The sequence below is a fragment of the Lepisma saccharinum genome, chromosome 20 (genome assembly GCF_977018435.1).
Source record: "Lepisma saccharinum chromosome 20, izLepSacc3.1, whole genome shotgun sequence".
Taxonomy (NCBI): Eukaryota; Metazoa; Arthropoda; class Insecta; order Zygentoma; family Lepismatidae; genus Lepisma; species Lepisma saccharinum.
Genome location: NC_139248.1, coordinates 23451175 through 23471722, shown reverse-complemented (window position 1 = coordinate 23471722; position 20548 = coordinate 23451175). Strand labels below are relative to the sequence as shown.

Genomic DNA, 20548 nt, shown 5'->3' with positions numbered 1-20548 from the left:
AACAAGATGTCAATATATGACTGAAGCAGTATGTTTTTCGATTTTCTATAAGTGTGTTAAACACAGTGAAGCTACAGAGTTAAAAACTTGTTCATATATTTGAAAAATTTTTGTATGTGAAAGTTTTTTTACTGTTAGTTACAAATTACACATGCATTGCCAGAGACATATTTTAGTTGTTCTATAAGATTTCTCCATTGCATTTACAGTTGTATATAGATAAGAATTTTTCATAATCATTATATTGAAAACAATAAAACACTTTCCAATAGAAAATTGGTACCAATTGGCCAATCGGTTCCGATAGAGTGTCTAAAAACTCATATTGGCTATCGGAACCAATTGGAAAAATTTCCAGCTAGGTGTAGCTAGAATTGATCCCACAAATAGGCGACTACAGTTTTTTACATATCTCCTGAAACATCTCTTGAAGTGTTAATTGACTGCTACTGACATCATCCCTTACCACACACTCCATACTACTTTTGATCATACAAGAAAAAATGCACAATATTCAATCATAGTGTCTACCGTACATTCCACCCCCGGCCGAAGCAATAAAACTAATAAAACTCCCCTTCATTCCCAAAACTTTGACCTTTGACTCAGATATGGAAGGAATGTGTATCATGACGTCAAAGTTACAGATTTATGTATAAACGGGAGGCCGCAACAGGAACAGCGAAGGTACAGATAAAGAAGCTCCCGTATGACAGAACTTTCTAAAGTCTTAACAGTCTTCTAAATACTTTCCGATCAGTGGCGGCGATTAGGGGGGCCGACGGGGAAGTTCCCCTACATATGCTAAACCTTATGTACCAAGGGAAATTAAACTGACCTTGCCCCCTAGATTTGGCACTCCCCCCAGTTTTGAAACCCAATCGTAATACTGTAGTTGCTGTTCATGTTCTATGAATTCACCAAGTTGTGAGCAAAATAATATCTGCTGTCTACATTTTCACTCTTCCAAATGTAATTAATCACATTCCCGGTACCCAGGTGACATATCTTTCTTTCCCCGGCACGGGGCCAGACGTCACAATAGGTAGGGGATGCTGGTCGTGTGATTGCGAACGATCCAGGTTTTTAGTTCGGGTACTGACACGGTCATTGTTGTCGTACTACTGCGAGGCGGAGATAAAATACCTTGAAATATTACAGTTTTGACTTTACCTTAGTTGTGTCGACTCGAACAATAACAAAACACAAATAGCATTATTCCTGATACCTGAAAACATCAAATGATAACTCGGACGAACGGTAAAATATGAATATATCGTATGAAAGAAAATATTGGAATAACAAACATTTTACAGGTCCCCCTGATTCACTCTCTCATTCTCTCACTCATTCTCACTCCTGGGATTTGTCACATGGGAATATACATACAAATCATTCATCTAATCAACGTACCATTTCCTTTTTGTTTAAACATTTACGTGAATTTAGGTCATTAGTCTGCCCGCTCCTGTGCTCATTTCAATCAAATAAGCGCCAGCCCTCTGAAAGCAATTATCTGAAACAATTAGGTCGGTGTAGTTAAACCTTTCGTTCGAATGAACATACGCATCAAAGTCGTAAGCACGACATTAACCAAGTTTATCGGACAGGGATAATACACACAAGCCTCTCTCGTCCATTGAGAACAATTACACCATTACATAGTGATGCAAAACTTAATCGACTCCAGCTGCCGAAATACACAAATCAATCATCGGCGCGAGCAAAAATTACAACAAAAACACTATGCAATAAAGAATACTACACTCGCACGACCTTGCAATATAAAATACGCTTTCAACAAATGAAAAGACTAATCAGTCGACCATTGACAAGCTAATTGACGCGACTGGGCGGTTAGTTACACAAAAAATGGAGCACACTTTGACAAGTTACACGGAAAATTAACGTAATAGAAAGGAGCTTGTAACTCTAAATGCAGACAATCAAATTATTACATATGAACATGAAATGACCTTTAAATATAACATTACTCAAAATATCAGACACGGAAGTTAGGTTCGGAGTTCCTGAGTCACTTTGCAAATCAATGAGACTTCGGCTTTTATGGTATGGCGTTGATACAAACAATACATGCGTACATGGACATGGACCAGCTGAAGGATACTCTACCCAGACTCTGCTACATCGTGAGATCGTTCATCTTTCCTGGATACGGGGGTTTGCACTAGGTTCCTTTGCGGCGAAAATGTTCCTTCGAGGTTGACCGCGACGATATCGGGCGCTCTCATTTTCACAGGACGTCGCGTATCCCTTCTTCTTACAAGCGTCGGCTGTACGTTCTCACGCGTCGGTCCGGAATCTTTCTTGTGTATCGAGCATCTATCAAGCGTCGTCCTGGAATCATATCTCTCTCTCTCTCTCTCTCTCTCTCTCTCTCTCTCTCTCTCTCTCTCTCTCGGGTATTGGGCTTCTGTCGGGCGTCAATCTGGAATCATTCTTCTTGGCGTCGGGCGTTGGTTGGCTTCGCGCCATTGTGCGTCGGTGGTGTTGACGTTGGCGTCGGCTGGCTTCGCCGGATGGTGGTGGCGCAGTCGTTGCGGGTTTCGGGGAAGAGCGACGTCCCTCTTTCTCTATCGTGTTAGCCGCCCATGGTTATGATAGTTCTTGTTTCATAAAAACACATCACCGCGAATGGCTTCACAGGACAAATCACACACTGATCACTTCAGATGCGGTCACATGCTGACGGTCCGCAAATAAAACAAAGTCCGCTAAAACGAAACAATTAGTGCACGGTAGTCGCGTGGAGATGCTCTCTCTACAAAAATCCTGACAAACTGTGTGGCAAACTCGAAGTCCTGCAGATTTATATGAGATTAAAACATGTCAGTTGAAAAGACGTTAAGATGGCTTTGCTTCGGTTTTTGGGCGAGGTGCAACAATATCGGCCCTATTGTCTCGAAACGCGGTCAAAGGGCGTGTCTTCAGGTTGGTGCGGGGAATTATGTTCTCGCCTGCCTGGCGCTTATCTGGGAATCTGTGGTCTGCCGTGCAGCTCTGATGAAAAGCTGCTTGCCCTCCCGCGGCGAATTCTCTGTTGGTCCTGACGAAAATAAGTGCATCTTTCCTCCGTGATGAGCCGCTTCGGTTGCAAAAATGTCATGTACTTTGCCGTGTTGACGGTTCGTGCTGTGACCCAGAAAACCTGTTCCCCAACTCCCGATGTCTTGCTCGAATATCAATTTTACTATATATGCATTGGAAATATTCAGATTTCATAAACCAAACTTCACACTCTAAACAAGTCATAATATGATTAAATAAACAAAATGATAAATATCGAACTGTGATTTTATACGTCACTGGATACCGTGACACAAATACCTAATGTCAAGGATGCTGACGACAGTTCCTGCTTGGCTTTGGACCTGCAAGAAAGTTCCACAGCACGCAGAGAACATCAAGGCAAACAAATTATCTTAACTCTTCGTTGAACAGGGCCAGTGCCGAAGTAGACCATTGCCCACCTGAGTGCTTACCACTTCATTAAATAATCATTACAGATCATTAGTGGAATCGCTTCTTTCCAAGCCTTTTGTGAAGTTGCACCAAGTCACGAATATGTATGCAGAGGCGCGGTATTTATTTCAATTTTCCATTGTGCGAGGGCGGTACAGTTGAAAGTTGCGTTCAACTCTCCAAGTGACGGGTGAATCTTCTGGATCACTTCTAATGATGCTGCTCCAGAAATCTCAGTTATCTATTGGAAGCTCATGATATATTCATTCTTCTGGGTTTAAGAAAATACTTATTTGTTGTTTCAGAGACCAAGAATAGTGCACATATCGCGAATATTTCAATACGAGGTTCTCAATTCGGTAATAGTCCAGAATTCTTAGTTTATCTCATTCATTTCTTCAGTAGAGATCTTTCTTAAGATCCGAAAGCATAGAAGTAACTTTGCAGGGTCAAGGGTTTGGGGCATAAATCGACCCATGGGTAGATGTTCATTTTCAGTTGCACAAAATGTTGAACATTGCACAATGTATGTCATTGTATTCAGCTACAGTTATACGGGTTTTTATCTGCAATAAGACGTCTGAAAATATGGCTAAGGTCAACCATGAGGCAAGACAGTATTGGACATAGAAAGGGAAATTGTGGTGGCTACAAAGAATTCTTCAGGAAATTATACAGAAGAGCAAAAAGAAGAGCACTTACTGTCGGATTAAAAATTATGGATGGATACTCGAGTTTGGACTACAATTAGAAATTAACTAGTAGACTTACATAAAAACGAGCTACGTCAAAAATTTGGCTTATTCAACTCTGCGTTAATCTATGCTAACCAATATTTTTTCGAGTATGATTTTTTTAATTTTTTTTTTACGAAATTCTAAATTCTATAAATAAAAAATACGGATGTCGGATCGGGATTAAATTTTAATGCGGTGCAGGCAGAAAGGTTTCAATCACAATTCTTTATTTTCAGATTTTATGAAATTGTATAAAGAGAAAAAAGTTCTTATCAATTTTGCGAAACAGCTTTTCTTAGTGTTGGGTAGTCTTACAAATGCAATATTGCTTTCGTTTTGAAGCACTTTGCATCTGTTTTTAAAATCCATTATCATTGTTAATTCACATTGCGAAACGGATTTTAATCACATTTTTATTCAGCGGAGCAAAGATGTACGTGGAACGTAGCAACTGCGGGTTGTCACTGCGAGTAAAATTAACCAACACTCGACATAAACACAATTCAATTTCTTTTGGATAATATGATGTGGCGATCACCTGAATCCCAAGGAGAATGGCCATGATGATTTCCGTAATCGATTAAATCATGAAGAATGTTAGCCCCAGTTAGCACCCCCCCCCCAAGTGGACGGACGAAACTACACCTATGTAGCTGGGGCATACCATTCATTTGAACATCATATTCCAGGAATTCTAGTTTTGCAGAACTCTCTGCTAACCTTTGGATCATGGAGGTATGTAGAATAATATTTTCCCATATTCCCCATTAATACTGTTAATTGGCTTATAATTTTTAATTATTACTATATAATGTTGTAAAATGTAATCATACATAAAAATTTAACACTTTTTAAATGCAACATTTGAATTTGTAATTTTGTATGATTTATTTTTATTCTGATATTTAAATTATTATATATTTTTAGCTTGGCATAGCGGCATTTCACCAAACGACACATGAGACGACCCACGGATTAATGGAAATATTAACTCACCTGTCCTGAAATCGTGTTAAAAATCACAAGGATTGTCTTCAGCTGCCATGTTGCCTTGTAAGCCCTGTGTGTCCACAGGCGATGAGCGCCAGCCGTCACCCCTAAAGCCGATAAATGTCCGACCAACAAACCTGGAAACATAACCAAACAGAGCTATTAGCAACTTTATATGGATTTAAGGGAGCTTTCAGACCGAAGCGACACTCCAAGTTGCACGCGTCGCTTGCGTCTCGCTTGGACTGGGCCGTTTTCTGAGGGAACATTCAGACCGAACCAACACGGGGAGTTTCACACCAAAGCGACAATCGACACAGGCCCCTGTAGTCTATAAGCAAGCATTCATCGCGCATGTGCGAACAACAAACCAAGATGATCCATGCACGGTATTCAGAAAACGACCCAGTTCGAGCGACACGCAAGCGACAAGTGAAATGTACAGCTTGTATGCAGTTTCGTTTTGATTCGCAAGATTGCATTCATTACTGAGGATTCGCTTCCGAGCGACACTTGCCGCTTGAGGATTTCACCAATTGAAGGCAAGCTTGTGCGGCTGTTCATGCCACTGCGGTGTGAAACTGTTGATTGGCTCGTTCCAAAGCGACATATGTCGCTTGTCGCTTCAGTGTGAAACCTCCCAATAGCGTGCATCGTGACGTCTCGATCTTCTGGTAGCGCATGCGCAGTGGATGCTTTTCTACGTACTGGATGGGGCCTGTGTCAATAAGGCAGCAAATAAATTCACACAACCGACAGGCGACACGTGTCGCTTTTGAACAAGCCAATCAGCAGGAACGTTTCACACCGTAGCGGCATTGCAGAAAGGACACACAAACCTGCGTCCGAGTGGTGAAATCCTCAAGGGGCACGTGTCTGTCGGCTGTCGCTTCGGTGTGATTTTTCCCTCAAACTTGACAATCGTGAGACAAGTGACAGGACAGTCACGGGCATTTCTGGATTGTAAACTGCTACAACCTACAAGCAGTGGCGGCGATTAGGTGGGAGAGGGGGGCAGTTGTTTCCCCACTTTTTGCAACTTTTGTATCCGCACTATGCTAAACCTTATCTACAAAGGAAAAGATACTGTCCCCCCCCCACAGTCTTGGCACCCTGCCCCCCCGGTTATTTCAAATTATAGAAAAGAGAACAAGGTATATTCTTCTCACACTTCTTGAAACTGCAGGAAAATTCATTTCTACTACAACACCCCTTGTTGAATTCACGCTTGTCGCCATATTGCTTAAATAAGTAGACAATCGTTGTTTATTCGTTCACTCACATCACTGATTTAAGCCCTTAGCGAGGGCGCCGTGCACAGAGGGCGCCATTCAAAGTCTTCTCTTTTTAAAGCGAAGGCAACAAATAAATATTTTGTAAATAATATCTAGAATAATGTGTAGTATAGGTTTATGTCGATGTTAATTTTTCAAGCAGAGTTGAATAATTTTACATTACAATTTTTTCTACTGGCACTGCATTATTTTAATTATTATTCTTAACCTTTTTTCTTCTTTTACTTGTATAAGGTTTATAACACACTGCTGTTTTCCAAAGTAGTAGTAATACTACGTTTTTAAAGATTTTCATCAGACAGTAATACATAACCGAAATATTCTTAAATATTATAAAATACGAATTTTTAAATATAACCTATATTATTTTTTAATGATTTTTTCTTTGTTTCATCATTTCAATATTTGTAGGATGTAAATATCAGAAACCAAGAAGAAAATATTGAAGAACACACAAAAAGTGCCGTTGCTTGGTAGTGCGGGGGAAGAACACCAAACCACACTTCTGCCTAGGGCGCCAAAATGTCTAGCTACGGGGCTGCTCATTATAAAGGTGATATTTTGCATTTTCTTCAAATGCTACTCTCTCTGATATTGTACGTCGTTGGAGACTACATAATGGACGGAGTTGAGGAAGTGCAGAATTATATGGCTTGAGAGTTGGTTTTATGTTCGAAATTAGCTCGATTTAATTGCAATGTACGGTGTAATTATTGTTTTATTTCCAGTCTGCTGTTTTTCACGCCTACAGGCGACCTTTTTTCACGCATGAATTGCAAACGATAAAAAAGAGTAGGCAACCAACACAGGCGTCACGTTCAAATGGAAATGAGGGTACGTAGAATCGAAAAGGGTTTTGCAAATTCAATTTTTCTGAATGGCCGTATTTTCAACAGGGGCGGCGGGTTCAATGACAGGAGTCATCCTCCGCCCCAAACATGTCAGCTTAGTGCTTGCACCACCACATTGGGTCTTAGATGTGAGAGATGTCCTGGACAGGACATTTCCAGCACGTTGGATTGAAAAAGAAGGTCCAATTGCCTGGCCTTGTAGATACCCTGACATTACACCCCTGGACTTCTCTTTCAGGTTTAGCTTTAGGGTGACCAGACGTCCCGTTTTGACTGGGACAGTCCCGTGTTAGAAGCGTGTCCCGGTCGTTCCGTTGACAAAGGCGTCTCGTGCGTGAACGCATGCGTCAATTGTGGGGAAAAGGACAGCTTGCTCTGTGACGACATTCATGAGGATTTCTACATTATAATTTCTTCATAGAGGAGAAGTATTTATTTTACATGAGAGCGTTCAACTAAGCTTATATTACATTTCTTGGATCTGTGAAAGAAAGTAATAATTCTTTTCCCACAATTGACGCATGCGTCACTCAGTGGCGTCTCCTGACTCTGAACTTAAGGCGTTGTCAAAGAAGGAATGTTAACCCATCCCCCTCTCATTTCTGTGACCCAATATTACTCATTTTCTCCGAACATTTTTGGTGTAAATTTAGAAATATTTAGAAAAACATTAAATTACAAATTATTTTAAATGAAGTAAATACTTCATTTAAAATATTAATATTTTTGAAAGGTAAGGACAAGCAAGGACTGTTGAAAAGAGAAAATTAATGTTCAATACTCAATACTTCGCCATACAATTAATTTTTAAAGCAGCAGTTTGCAACCAGAGGGGTTGGTGGAACTCCCATCACCCCTACAAAAATCACCGTGGACATAAGAATGACCCGTTCATTGAAAAATCGCTACAATGCACACTCCCGATTTTTCCCCTTACCCTGATCACCTGATTCCCCTTACCCTGCGCTGATCACCGCCTCATAAAATTTGGATTTATCCCCTTCTCTCAGCTTATAAAGTAATTCTTTCTCGATGGAGATAATTCAACTGACCACTCATTACAGAAGATCCATTGTATGTCTGGGCAAATAATTTATCCTCACACTTATATTTATCCATTATTTCAGTCACGTGACTAAAAAGAGCTCCTGCAGTTTTATCGGCGCTCATGTCATGAAACCCAAGAAATCTTTGAATGACTTTTTTCTGTGAGTCCGAAAAAAAACGTAACATCGTTGACACCGGAGATTTATTGCTAATGTCTGATGTTTCATTGACCATGATAGCCACAAAGTCTGTGTTAAGAATTTCATTGTAGATTTCATCTCTCAGAACATCGAAACTTAATTTATTAAATAATTTTGAATGCCTGCCGAAGTACCGCGAAAACTGTAGAATTTAATAAATGTTCTTTTAATGAGGGATCAAACTCGGCACTGGCAATAAGGAATTCCATGTAATTGCCCTTATTTAGAGATGCTGCATTTTCCTCATGGCCTCGGAATGGCAGTTCTTGCTTTGCTAAATAGCAGACGGCGTTAATCAACCTCTTTAATATTTTCCTTTTCTTTTTTACTTTTTCATTGTGTATCCAAAAGACCGTCAATTCTAGTAGGGGTGGCAACAAAACTACTAAATTTAAAGAAACTAGAAAGATGCAATTCAGACTCACTGTGTTTTTTCACTGCAGTATTAAGATGATTCAAATCCGCATACCCTTGATAATTCCAAACACCTTTTTTAGTCGAAAGTCGGGACGGAATATTTTTTAAATCCCGACATTCGGGACGGGAAATATTCGAAATTTTCCGAAGCTCTTGAAAAATCGAATTCAACACGTCATTTTCACCTTAAGTGATTGTTTTTGCATTTCTGATACAAAAACTAAAAATTTCCGATACGTTCCAGACATTTGCAATGCCGAAAACATCGAGAATTAACAACTTTTTACAATGACCATTCGGTATATCCCGACTGCTCGGGATCCTGAAAAAGTCGGGAAGTCATTTCCCGAAGTCGGGATCGGGACAGGAAATTTCTTTCCCGATCCCGGTGCCGACTTTTCGGGATCCCGCACTCCCGTAAGAATAATAAACATGTTCAACAGTAAAATTTATTCACCACATCACACCCTTAAAGCCAGTCTGAAATTTCATAGAGTTCTTTTCGAAAATGTCTCTCAAAACCTTCTCCAGCACCACTTTTTCCTTTAACATATGTTGACATCGTGAGATTCGGACATGGTCGACCATTGTCAATCACTTGTTTCTTCTCTGAATACGAAAGCGAAGAAAAGGAATCATTTAAATAGTTTTGCACAACACTTTCACTATTCTCCATCTTAAAATAATCACATCACTTCACACCACACGTTTAAAAAATAATGCACAACAATCACGAGCAAAACAACGCGGAACGCCGGGTGAATGAAAGCCAAACCGTTGGGAAGAAATACAACGCCTTGAGAAGCTAACCATGGAGGTGGGTGGCAGGGTGCGCATGCGCGGTCATCCTATGTTTTGGCAGTGGTAAGACGTTGTATTTCCTCTCCAACGACCTGGCAGTGCGGGACCGATCTGCCTGCCTGACAACAACTGCGCGCTGCGCCGCGTTCGTAAACTACCGGGCGCTCGAAACTGACAATTAAAAAAAAAAATGCTCAAAATCGTAATTTATAAAAGTACAGATACTTTCTTCTTTATTTCATTTTCCTTTGGCCGTTGACACACGACTTACCCACCCAGAGAAATCGCCACTGGCGTCACTTCAGAACCAAGAAATGTAATACAGTATAAGCTTATTTCAGCGCTCTCGTGTAAAATAAATGGTAGTGTCTTCTGCCACGTTCTTTTTCTGCTGGTACCTCAAAAAAGATGCGCGTGGCAGCAGACTCGGTGTTTGTCTTATCGTGATTTCATCATGCTATGTATGCAATTACGTCTGTAACACATACTGTGAAGTTTTAGCGATTACTTTCACAAAAATGTTTTAAGATTATGTCCCTTAACATTCTTCTAATAATAAACCTAAATGCTCTCGTAGTTAGGTTAGGTTCTGTTAGCATTAAAATAAATGCTAAATGCTTTTTAAATAAAGAGGTTCTAAATTACCTGTACATTTATTCCCACTAATCATAAACTTGCATTTCTCTCGTCTCAATCTGTTCTTAAGATTTGTAACATCCTCTTAGCAGACGAATTACGTGGCAGGAGCAAATTTGAAGCTTATTCTTACTGCTGACACGTGCGTGGCAGCAGACTCGGCCAAAATAAATACTTCTCCTATATGAAGAAATTAGAAAGTAGAAATGCTCAGAATGTCGTCGCAGAGCAAGCTGTCCTTTTTCCCACAATTGACGCATGCGCAGTATGCACCGCATGCGTTCAGGAGACGCCTGTGTCCGTTGATATTATTAAAAAGCCACCATTTGTCCCGTTTCATAAAAGTCTAGGAGTTATCTTGAAATCAAGTCTAAATTTGAGACATTTCATGCTAAATAAAAAAACATGTTTTGTTCTGTGTGTGTTTATGTTTGTATAGCAGTGAATAAGCATGGCCAAGAAACGTACATGCAGTTTCAATACGGAATTGCAACATGAATTTAAATTCCTGCGTCTTGACACAAACTCAAAAGACAAATCTCGCGTTTTGTGTCTGACATGTGGGGTAAGGTTTTCGGGGAGATTTATCAACAGTTGGTGAAGAACAAAACTGCTCTCAAGAAGATTGGTTCTTCTGATAAATACTTCTGGTACTCTTCAATTTCAGTGTAGGACTAACGTCAAAGGTTGATCAGAAGGGGCCAGAAACACTGTGCAAGTCATCCGAGATTATAATAATTAACACCTTTTGACAACAGGTGATCATATTTCACTTATTGTTTATGATATATCAGTTATTATGTCAGCCATCCTTTAATAATAATAATAATAATAATAATAATAATAATAATAATAATAATAATAATAATAATAATAATAGGTTCATTATAACATTATTTATTTAATTAGCCCTAACCGATTTTTCAGGAAGGAAGGGGGTAAACTGATCTCTAGGGAGCGGAAGTTGATGAAACGTCATCTTTTTTCTGACATCTCGGACACGATGCCCATTAAATATACACAATATTACACTTAGTCTAGAACCCAAAAAAGGTAATTATAAAGTGCATTTTTTTTTGCATTTTTTGCCAATTTTCAGGTTTTAGGTAATTTTCCCCGATTTTCGGCATTTTTCCGTCATTTTTCGCAATATTCGGTGTATTGTTTCGTCATATTTTGTCACTTCTTTCGTTTTGGTAATATTCTTGAGTCTATTCACCAAGGTGAAATATATATCTCGCAAGATTGCAATTTACGAGCAAAAGAAATGCTGAACTGGTGACAGTCTTTGTTGTGTCCGAGGAAACCACCAGGTGTCCATCTGGGGCAAACTCAAATTTAAGATCAGATAAGGAGATTGCATTTTGTTTAATTTCCTTTTCATTTAAATTTTTAACCCGAAACTAACAAATTTAATGGTCATTTTTTGCATTTTTTAGTCATTTTTCTAATTTTTTAGGACATTTTATAGGCCATTTACCTATATTTTTTAGGTCATCAACTTCCGCTCCCTACTGATCTCCTTGAGATGTCCCGTTTTAGGTCAAAATATTATGGCCACCCTAGGCTATGAGAAAGACAAAGTGTGCAGCACGCCTGTCATTGATCTTGATGATTTGAATGAAGGCCACACACAATTAGAGCTGTCATTGCCACAGTTGACAGTCAAGGGGTGAATTCGGATCCATATCGCAAACATGAAACGAGTTTAGAAATTCAAGATGTAAAACAGAACATGTAAATGAACAAAGACATGTAAAATGTAACCAGCTTTACAGCGCGGATGCAGTCTTTCTCAATAACCGTGGGATTTGAGTAGCTATCATGTTCCATATATACAAACCGGAAGTGGCCTTTTTAGACTTCTCGGTAACGAAGTGTGTCTAAGTCAAGAGCAACGAAATGAAAAAAAGGTTAAGTAAGTTCTCCCTTCCTGTGATCGGCAGTTACGTAAGAAACGCAGTCAAGGATATAACGGTCAAATATTGAGTGACAAGTAATTAATCTAATTGCCCGTTAGTAGGAATTAATTGCAATTGGTATTATTAATATCCGTCGCGAATACAGGTGTCTAGCGAACTGCCTTAGCCAACACTAGCTTGCTCAACCACCGTTTCTCGCCCGAATTCGGATTTACATGCATTCTTATGGGAATAACAAGAAAAATGCAACTTCTAAACCAATGGACCGAATTTGATGAGATTTTAACCAGCGGAAGACCACATCATGAAAGTACTGATTCCAAGATTTGAGCCTAATCAGAACAGAACTACGGGAGTTATGAATTATTAAAGATTCATCGCTGAATTGAAAGGGAGAAGCTACCCTACTGAGATGCCTTTGCTTTTCGTGACTGACTACAATGGAGGAAGAGTTAGCCTAATCTCTGCGCGAGGGGCTGCTACCAAAGGTTAAGGACCGGGGTGAGCATTGACCAGGATAGGAGGACAACGGTCAAAGCACCTGAAACAATAAACAAGCACCTGATCATAGAGGGTAGCGCGTCACTACGTTCAAATCTGGAATAAAAGGGATGATTTGAAACAGTTTTGCACAGTTTTGCCTACAATCGCCACCGGAGTGTGAGCTACGCGCGACCGAGCTGCGAGTTGCAAGCAGACTCGAGGTCTGGATTTGTTTTCCTCGAGTGAGTGTTTCAGAGCCATGGAGTAGAGCAGAATAGAACCAAGGGATCCTTCTCCCCCTCGCCGTCAACGCATCCGTGCACATACGTGTGGTTATGTGAGAATAACGCCAGACACGTCCACCTGTGTCAATCGTCCGAAACAACGTCCTAAGTAGTGAAAGTTAATAACATTTGATATCCATGTGAAACCGCGAATGGCTCATCGCGTATGTTCGTCTCATCGCCCAAGTCGCGTATCTGTACTTACGAGTGACCGCGAAGAACTGACCTATTATTGCGCAAGTTGTCGTATGGAGTCGACAGTGAACGAGTGAAGCCAGGATCCGATGAGGCCAGATGGAGCCGCCGACTGATCCACTTTCGCCAACCAGGATAACCGCGAGGTGCAACGATGGAGTGTGGGGAGGCCTTCCAAAACTGTAGGACCACTTTCACCCAACCCAGGTCAGAGGGAATGCAGCGAAGGTAAGATCCAACCATGTGCGTGTGTGAGAGAGATGACGACAATCTACCGCGAATCTGCGTAAATCAAATCATTGCTTAACTTAAATCAGTGCTATGGCATCCCTAGACATCTGTTTTCCGGCGGAGTAATCAAATGTTAAAGATGAGAGTTTATGTTAACAGCAAACAATAGTTCATTGAATATATGTATACCTTCAGAAAAGATAGAAGGGGTCCGCACAAGGAACCATTATTCACTTTATACTTAAAATCCTAAACGGTAAATTGTAAAAGGCAATGTAGCCAAGACATAGCAAGAGTATGGTCAAAGTAGTAATTAATCTAACCTTTGTAATTGTCATATTGTCGCCATATGCCATGGAATGAGAGTATGAATGTGAGATCGAGTGAAAGAGGGCAAGATGTAATGTGTATTTATCTGTGCTTTAATATATGTGTATATTCAGAAACACCGTAGTATTATGTAACGTCATTTCAGGTATTTAAAATCAAATCCTCCTAGGTTTATTCTTGGTAACACCGACTGTTAGGCACTTATCCTGACCGTATTATATTTCATGTAATGTTTAATTCGCCCAGCAGGTGAGGCGAGAGATTCTTCGATGTTGCGTTGCTAAGCTCAGCTCAGTTGAGTCAGTTGAGTTAATTAGATTATTTATTAAATTAGCAGCCCGTGACAAAATATGCTTGCGAGTAGGCAAATAAAATAAGTAGGCAAGTAAAAAAGTACGCCGAATAATCGACGAGTATGTGAATAGACAAGTAAGGGTGTAAAGAGTAGGCCCAAATAATCGACGAATAGGCAAATAGAAGAGTAGGCAAATAGGAAGCAAATAGGAATTAGGCTCGTAGAACGATGTTACAGGCAGGCTAGTAAGGAACCTGGAGGTCACGAGTATTCTAATTAGTTGCTTATCTACTCAAGGTGAATTTTTATTAAGTTTGATTGTAATGGTTAACAATCAGTTATGTCTATTACCCAAAGGGATTTAATACTTGTTGTTAAAGAGAGTTTTCAGCCTACGAATGTCTACGACAGGGTACCAGAATTTAACGCTAAGGGGGAACTAAGATTTTTTGTTGAAAGTTAAATAATTGCAACCTGTAACTGAAAATCCTGATAAGAATCTATCAAGACGTTTTCATTTAAAGTAAGAATGTGTAATTTGTACGGTGATTTTAATTAACTGAATATGCAATCGATGTGTAGCTAGAACCATTTGTGTGTTTTTTATGGTGTAATAGTGAAATACTTTGTCGCGACTATAGCATTTATCCATAGCAGAATTATTAGAGGATTTTATTATTTTATTAACAATGGGCGTTATTAACTTCGGACGATAAAGGACAAAAGGACACGCGTTATGACACGGAAGCAGGTGAGGGGTGCGATCCCCGGGATCTGAAACCAGAAACCAGGAAAAGAATTTTGATATCTTTTTCCTTCGGCGATAGCCAGCCACGAGAAGAAGAAGAAGAAGATTGGCATGCAAAGAACTACTCGTCTCCGCCAGAGATTAACGAACAATACCATGGACCGCCCAGGGGCTGAGAATTCTACAGATGCAGGCGCTTCGTCAGCCGGAAACGTTGATAAGGATCTAGGGAAAGATCAGTCGGCAACAGGGTTGCCAGTTCCAGAGAAGATGGACGTGCAGGCCATGTTCTCTCAGCTAATCAGCTATATCCAAGCCAGAGATGAAGAAAGAGAACAGAAGAGGAAGAGAGAAGAAGAAGAAAGGCGGAAGACAGAGGCTGCCGAAAGGAGAGAAAGAGAAGAAAGATTGGACCGCCGTTTCCAAGTGCTGCTATCCAAAATTGACCAAATGAAGGATTTCCAAATCACGCAACGGAGAAGAAACGAGGACGAAGAGATTCGCCGATTGGAGGCAACGTCCAGGGATGCGAACCCAACTCCTTTGCTCGTCGCAGCAGACGTGACCAACCAGCTGACCTGTCAATCAGCACCAACTTCCTTGGATCGCCAAGCAGCGCGTGATGTCATCGGCCGGAGCGGGAGCTCGCCGAGCTTGAACGCTTTCGCCCAGCAGGAGACACGCAGTGTGTCCAACCCGGAGTCGAATACTCGCGGAATCTTCTCAAAAGTCGGAATGGATAATTTTCAAACGTACGACCCCGATCACGACGAGGCTTTACCGTCAATGTTCATACGGGACTTCAAGGAAGATTGTTTGTTGTACGGAGTCGATAGCCCAGACTACTTGAGGCTAATGCGAAAATTACTCAAAGGGAGTGCAAGGATCTGGCTAGAGCAGCGGAATCCACTATTTAATAGCTTTGAAGAGTTTGAACAAGCATTTCTGCAACAATTTCAAGGTCGCCAGCTAGTAGAACGCAAAATCACTTTGCTTAGAAATCGCAGGTTTGATGAGAGCCAGAAAATCACCTATAAACAATTCTTTTGGCAGCGAGTGAGTGATTTCCACGCCCTGAAGCCCGGAATTGAGCCAGTTGAAATGTTAGCCGCAATACGTGCGATGTTTCCGCATTATGTGCAACGTCAGCTAACCGGAGACGCACTTTCCAACCTGGACACGATGTCGATGATTCTTTGCGATTTGGACGCGCTGGAGCAAGAGAAACGAGCATCCTGGGAAAACAAGAATCAGAGAAGAAAGTTTGGAGATTTTGATGAAGGAAGGCAAGGGGGATTCCCGAAAGTAAACTTGGCGACAAACAATAGTCGGAGACAGAACTCTGGGAGGAACAATAGAGAAGCTTATCCCCAGCGAGGCCAGTACAGCAATCACCGCCCACAACAACAACACTTCAGAGATGATAGAGATGGAGAAAACGCGAGATGGCAACACTGCCGGGGTCAAAACAACCCGAGTCAAGTTGAGAGGAATCGTGCTGTGAATGCGGTTAGAACAGTCGTGTCCCCACAGACTACTGCTAATTTACCCGACTGGAATAGACCGTCTACTAGCCGTAGCGGGAACCCACTCTCCCCAGATTACCAACCTAGACGAGGTGGACTGAGGCAAGAACAGCGATCTCTGGAGCAGATAACCGATATTCAAGGCCCGACGGGAGACTAGAAGACTCCTTTGCCAGTCCGGCTCATGTCAAAGGAGACACTGAAGAAAATATTGCACTAGAGCCACCCCGATTGTAAAGTAAACAATAGGAAAATTAGAGATTATTTTTTTTGATATTAAAAGGCAAAAAATGTAGACCTTTCTTATAATTAATGCAAGAAGTATGCAAACATATGTGTGAGAGGGAACAAATTGCAAATCAAATATTTACATATATCTTATCTAGCTTATTATTCAGTATTCACATTAATATGTATAAAACTACAGGGTGTATCCAAAGTTAGTAGGTATGTAGTAATACGTTGAGATTTCCATGTTAAAATGTGCTTTATATTGTATTCTTGTATACTTTATCATATTCGTTTATATTATCATAATTATAGTACAATTGCAGAAAGTATAACTTCATTCTAATGTTGAGTTAAAAGTTATACAGTCCAGGGTTCGAGTCCCTATTCAGACGCCTAAGTGTGCGATCACTAACAAATATCATTGATATGTGGTATGAATTTTTCCTGTCACTCGCAAGTTCGCTCTGAAAAAAATTCATAATTAAAAGGAGGGGAATGTTATAACGGTCAAATATTGAGTGACAAGTAATTAATCTAATTGCCCGTTAGTAGGAATTAATTGCAATTGGTATTATTAATATCCGTCGCGAATACAGGTGTCTAGCGAACTGCCTTAGCCAACACTAGCTTGCTCAACCACCGTTTTTCGCCCGAATTCGGATTTACATGCATTCTTATGGGAATAACAAGAAAAATGCAACTTCTAAACCAATGGACCGAATTTGATGAGATTTTAACCAGCGGAAGACCACATCATGAAAGTACTGATTCCAAGATTTGAGCCTAATCAGAACAGAACTACGGGAGTTATGAATTATTAAAGATTCATCGCTGAATTGAAAGGGAGAAGCTACCCTACTGAGATGCCTTTGCTTTTCGTGACTGACTACAATGGAGGAAGAGTTAGCCTAATCTCTGCGCGAGGGGCTGCTACCAAAGGTTAAGGACCGGGGTGAGCATTGACCAGGATAGGAGGACAACGGTCAAAGCACCTGAAACAATAAACAAGCACCTGATCATAGAGGGTAGCGCGTCACTACGTTCAAATCTGGAATAAAAGGGATGATTTGAAACAGTTTTGCACAGTTTTGCCTACAATCGCCACCGGAGTGTGAGCTACGCGCAACCGAGCTGCGAGTTGCAAGCAGACTCGAGGTCTGGATTTGTTTTCCTCGAGTGAGTGTTTCAGAGCCATGGAGTAGAGCAGAATAGAACCAGGGGATCCTTCTCCCCCTCGCCGTCAACGCATCCGTGCACATACGTGTGGTTATGTGAGAATAACGCCAGACACGTCCACCTGTGTCAATCGTCCGAAACAACGTCCTAAGTAGTGAAAGTTAATAACATTTGATATCCATGTGAAACCGCGAATGGCTCATCGCGTATGTTCGTCTCATCGCCCAAGTCGCGTATCTGTACTTACGAGTGACCGCGAAGAACTGACCTATTATTGCGCAAGTTGTCGTATGGAGTCGACAGTGAACGAGTGAAGCCAGGATCCGATGAGGCCAGATGGAGCCGCCGACTGATCCACTTTCGCCAACCAGGATAACCGCGAGGTGCAACGATGGAGTGTGGGGAGGCCTTCCAAAACTGTAGGACCACTTTCACCCAACCCAGGTCAGAGGGAATGCAGCGAAGGTAAGATCCAACCATGTGCGTGTGTGAGAGAGATGACGACAATCTACCGCGAATCTGCGTAAATCAAATCATTGCTTAACTTAAATCAGTGCTATGGCATCCCTAGACATCTGTTTTCCGGCGGAGTAATCAAATGTTAAAGATGAGAGTTTATGTTAACAGCAAACAATAGTTCATTGAATATATGTATACCTTCAGAAAAGATAGAAGGGGTCCGCACAAGGAACCATTATTCACTTTATACTTAAAATCCTAAACGGTAAATTGTAAAAGGCAATGTAGCCAAGACATAGCAAGAGTATGGTCAAAGTAGTAATTAATCTAACCTTTGTAATTGTCATATTGTCGCCATATGCCATGGAATGAGAGTATGAATGTGAGATCGAGTGAAAGAGGGCAAGATGTAATGTGTATTTATCTGTGCTTTAATATATGTGTATATTCAGAAACACCGTAGTATTATGTAACGTCATTTCAGGTATTTAAAATCAAATCCTCCTAGGTTTATTCTTGGTAACACCGACTGTTAGGCACTTATCCTGACCGTATTATATTTCATGTAATGTTTAATTCGCCCAGCAGGTGAGGCGAGAGATTCTTCGATGTTGCGTTGCTAAGCTCAGCTCAGTTGAGTCAGTTGAGTTAATTAGATTATTTATTAAATTAGCAGCCCGTGACAAGGACTAATGTGCTGTTTCCTAAGCTTTAACGCGACCGCCAGAGTCAAGACTGCAACGTGAGGCGACAGGAAATGTTCGAGAAGGTTTACCTTTTAGCAGTGGCGGCGATTGGGTTCCGAAACCGGGTGGAGGGGGAAGGTGCCAAAACTGGGGGCAAAGACAGTATATTTCCCTTTGTAGATAAGGTTTAGCATAGTGCAGAAGCAAAAGTGGCGAAAAGTGATGGGCAACTGCCCCCCTCGCCCCCCCTATCGCCGCCACTGCCTTTTAGAGAAAATTGGTAAAAACACTACATTAGGTTTGATATTGAATTTTTGTTTTATGTCCACTTTATGCACACAAGGTTATTCAGGGCTGGACCTACAGTTTAAAGTGAGATCCGAACCACTATGTGCCTCCACCGGGTATCGAACCGGCTTCCCCTTGACTACAAACTACATTAGGTGCTTCCTACTCTAAGCATAAAATAGTAAGTCTGTAACGACCGCCTCGTTAGCCAAATTGCACTCCTACATTGGAAAATATCTTATTCGTATACTTTTAAGTTAATAATTTACATTATAGTATTTATACTTAATTGTTTTCATAACTCATGTATATATTTATGTTTTATCTTTTGCTATTATATTATTCGCGTATTTTTGCAACATTGATTCATCCTATTATTATATGTAACGTTTTCATTAAATCCAAGATGGCTAGGATTTTTTTTAACTATAACACAAATGTTGTTGTTTAAGTGCATATTAAATATATTTCTTCTTAATATCAATCTTTGTTCAACGATGGACAAGATCAAAGTATTTTAATCTTCGTTATAAATTCATATACTAAATCTTTCTTTATTCATTTTAAGTGCAAGTGCAAATATGATTTGCTTTATAAAGTCAGTTTCGTTATTTGTTGTCCTAGTTTAATAGGGGTGCACGGCTTTGCGCCAATCACTCTGGAAAATGGTTTGGTTTTGCGCCAGTAATTACCGGATCCTTATCTTTCCGTACATGGTTTTGCGCCACTACAGAAAATCGTAATTCAATGACTTAGGTTGGCAAGCATGATTTTCCGTCCCACTTAAACAGGCTGCAGACTGTCACCGAGATGGCGTGGTTAAAAATTATGCACCACCAACCATAAGTATACAAAATTGCACTTGTCAAACAGCAGTCTCTTACAATGGAACCTTTGTGGCATGTGAGATCAATTTCACGTAATGCATGCGTGAAATTGCTTTGCGATTATATTGATCAATGTAAGATTCAATTTTGAGGTATTTTTCTCTTAAAACGCTCCTCTTACGAGCGGGTTTTTCGAGGCCATTTATTTTAAGGTAAGTGTCGGTCTGGAGGTTAATCAATGCATGTACAAATTTGAAAATATCAGGATGGTTGGTGTAAAACATGGCATTCAGTTTACTGTGAAAGGCTTCACATGCATTTGTTGTGCGATAGGCCGAGGCAGAAAAATCTGCCCATATGTGTGGAGGGTACGTAGAATCTTCTGCAATATAGTTTTCTACCAAATAATC

At 40.6% G+C, this 20548-nt stretch overlaps 1 protein-coding gene across 3 annotated transcripts in view; it reads right to left on the bottom strand.

The window, feature by feature from the left end:
- Positions 1-20548, bottom strand: part of LOC146003790 (acyl-CoA Delta-9 desaturase-like) — a 220911-nt gene that overhangs the window by 35575 nt on the left and 164788 nt on the right. For all 3 annotated transcript variants that reach the window (XM_083142208.1, XM_083142207.1, XM_083142206.1), the window contains exon 3: positions 5217-5347. In XM_083142208.1, the coding sequence (XP_082998334.1) occupies positions 5217-5347 (131 nt within the window). The remainder of the gene's footprint in view (positions 1-5216; positions 5348-20548) is intronic.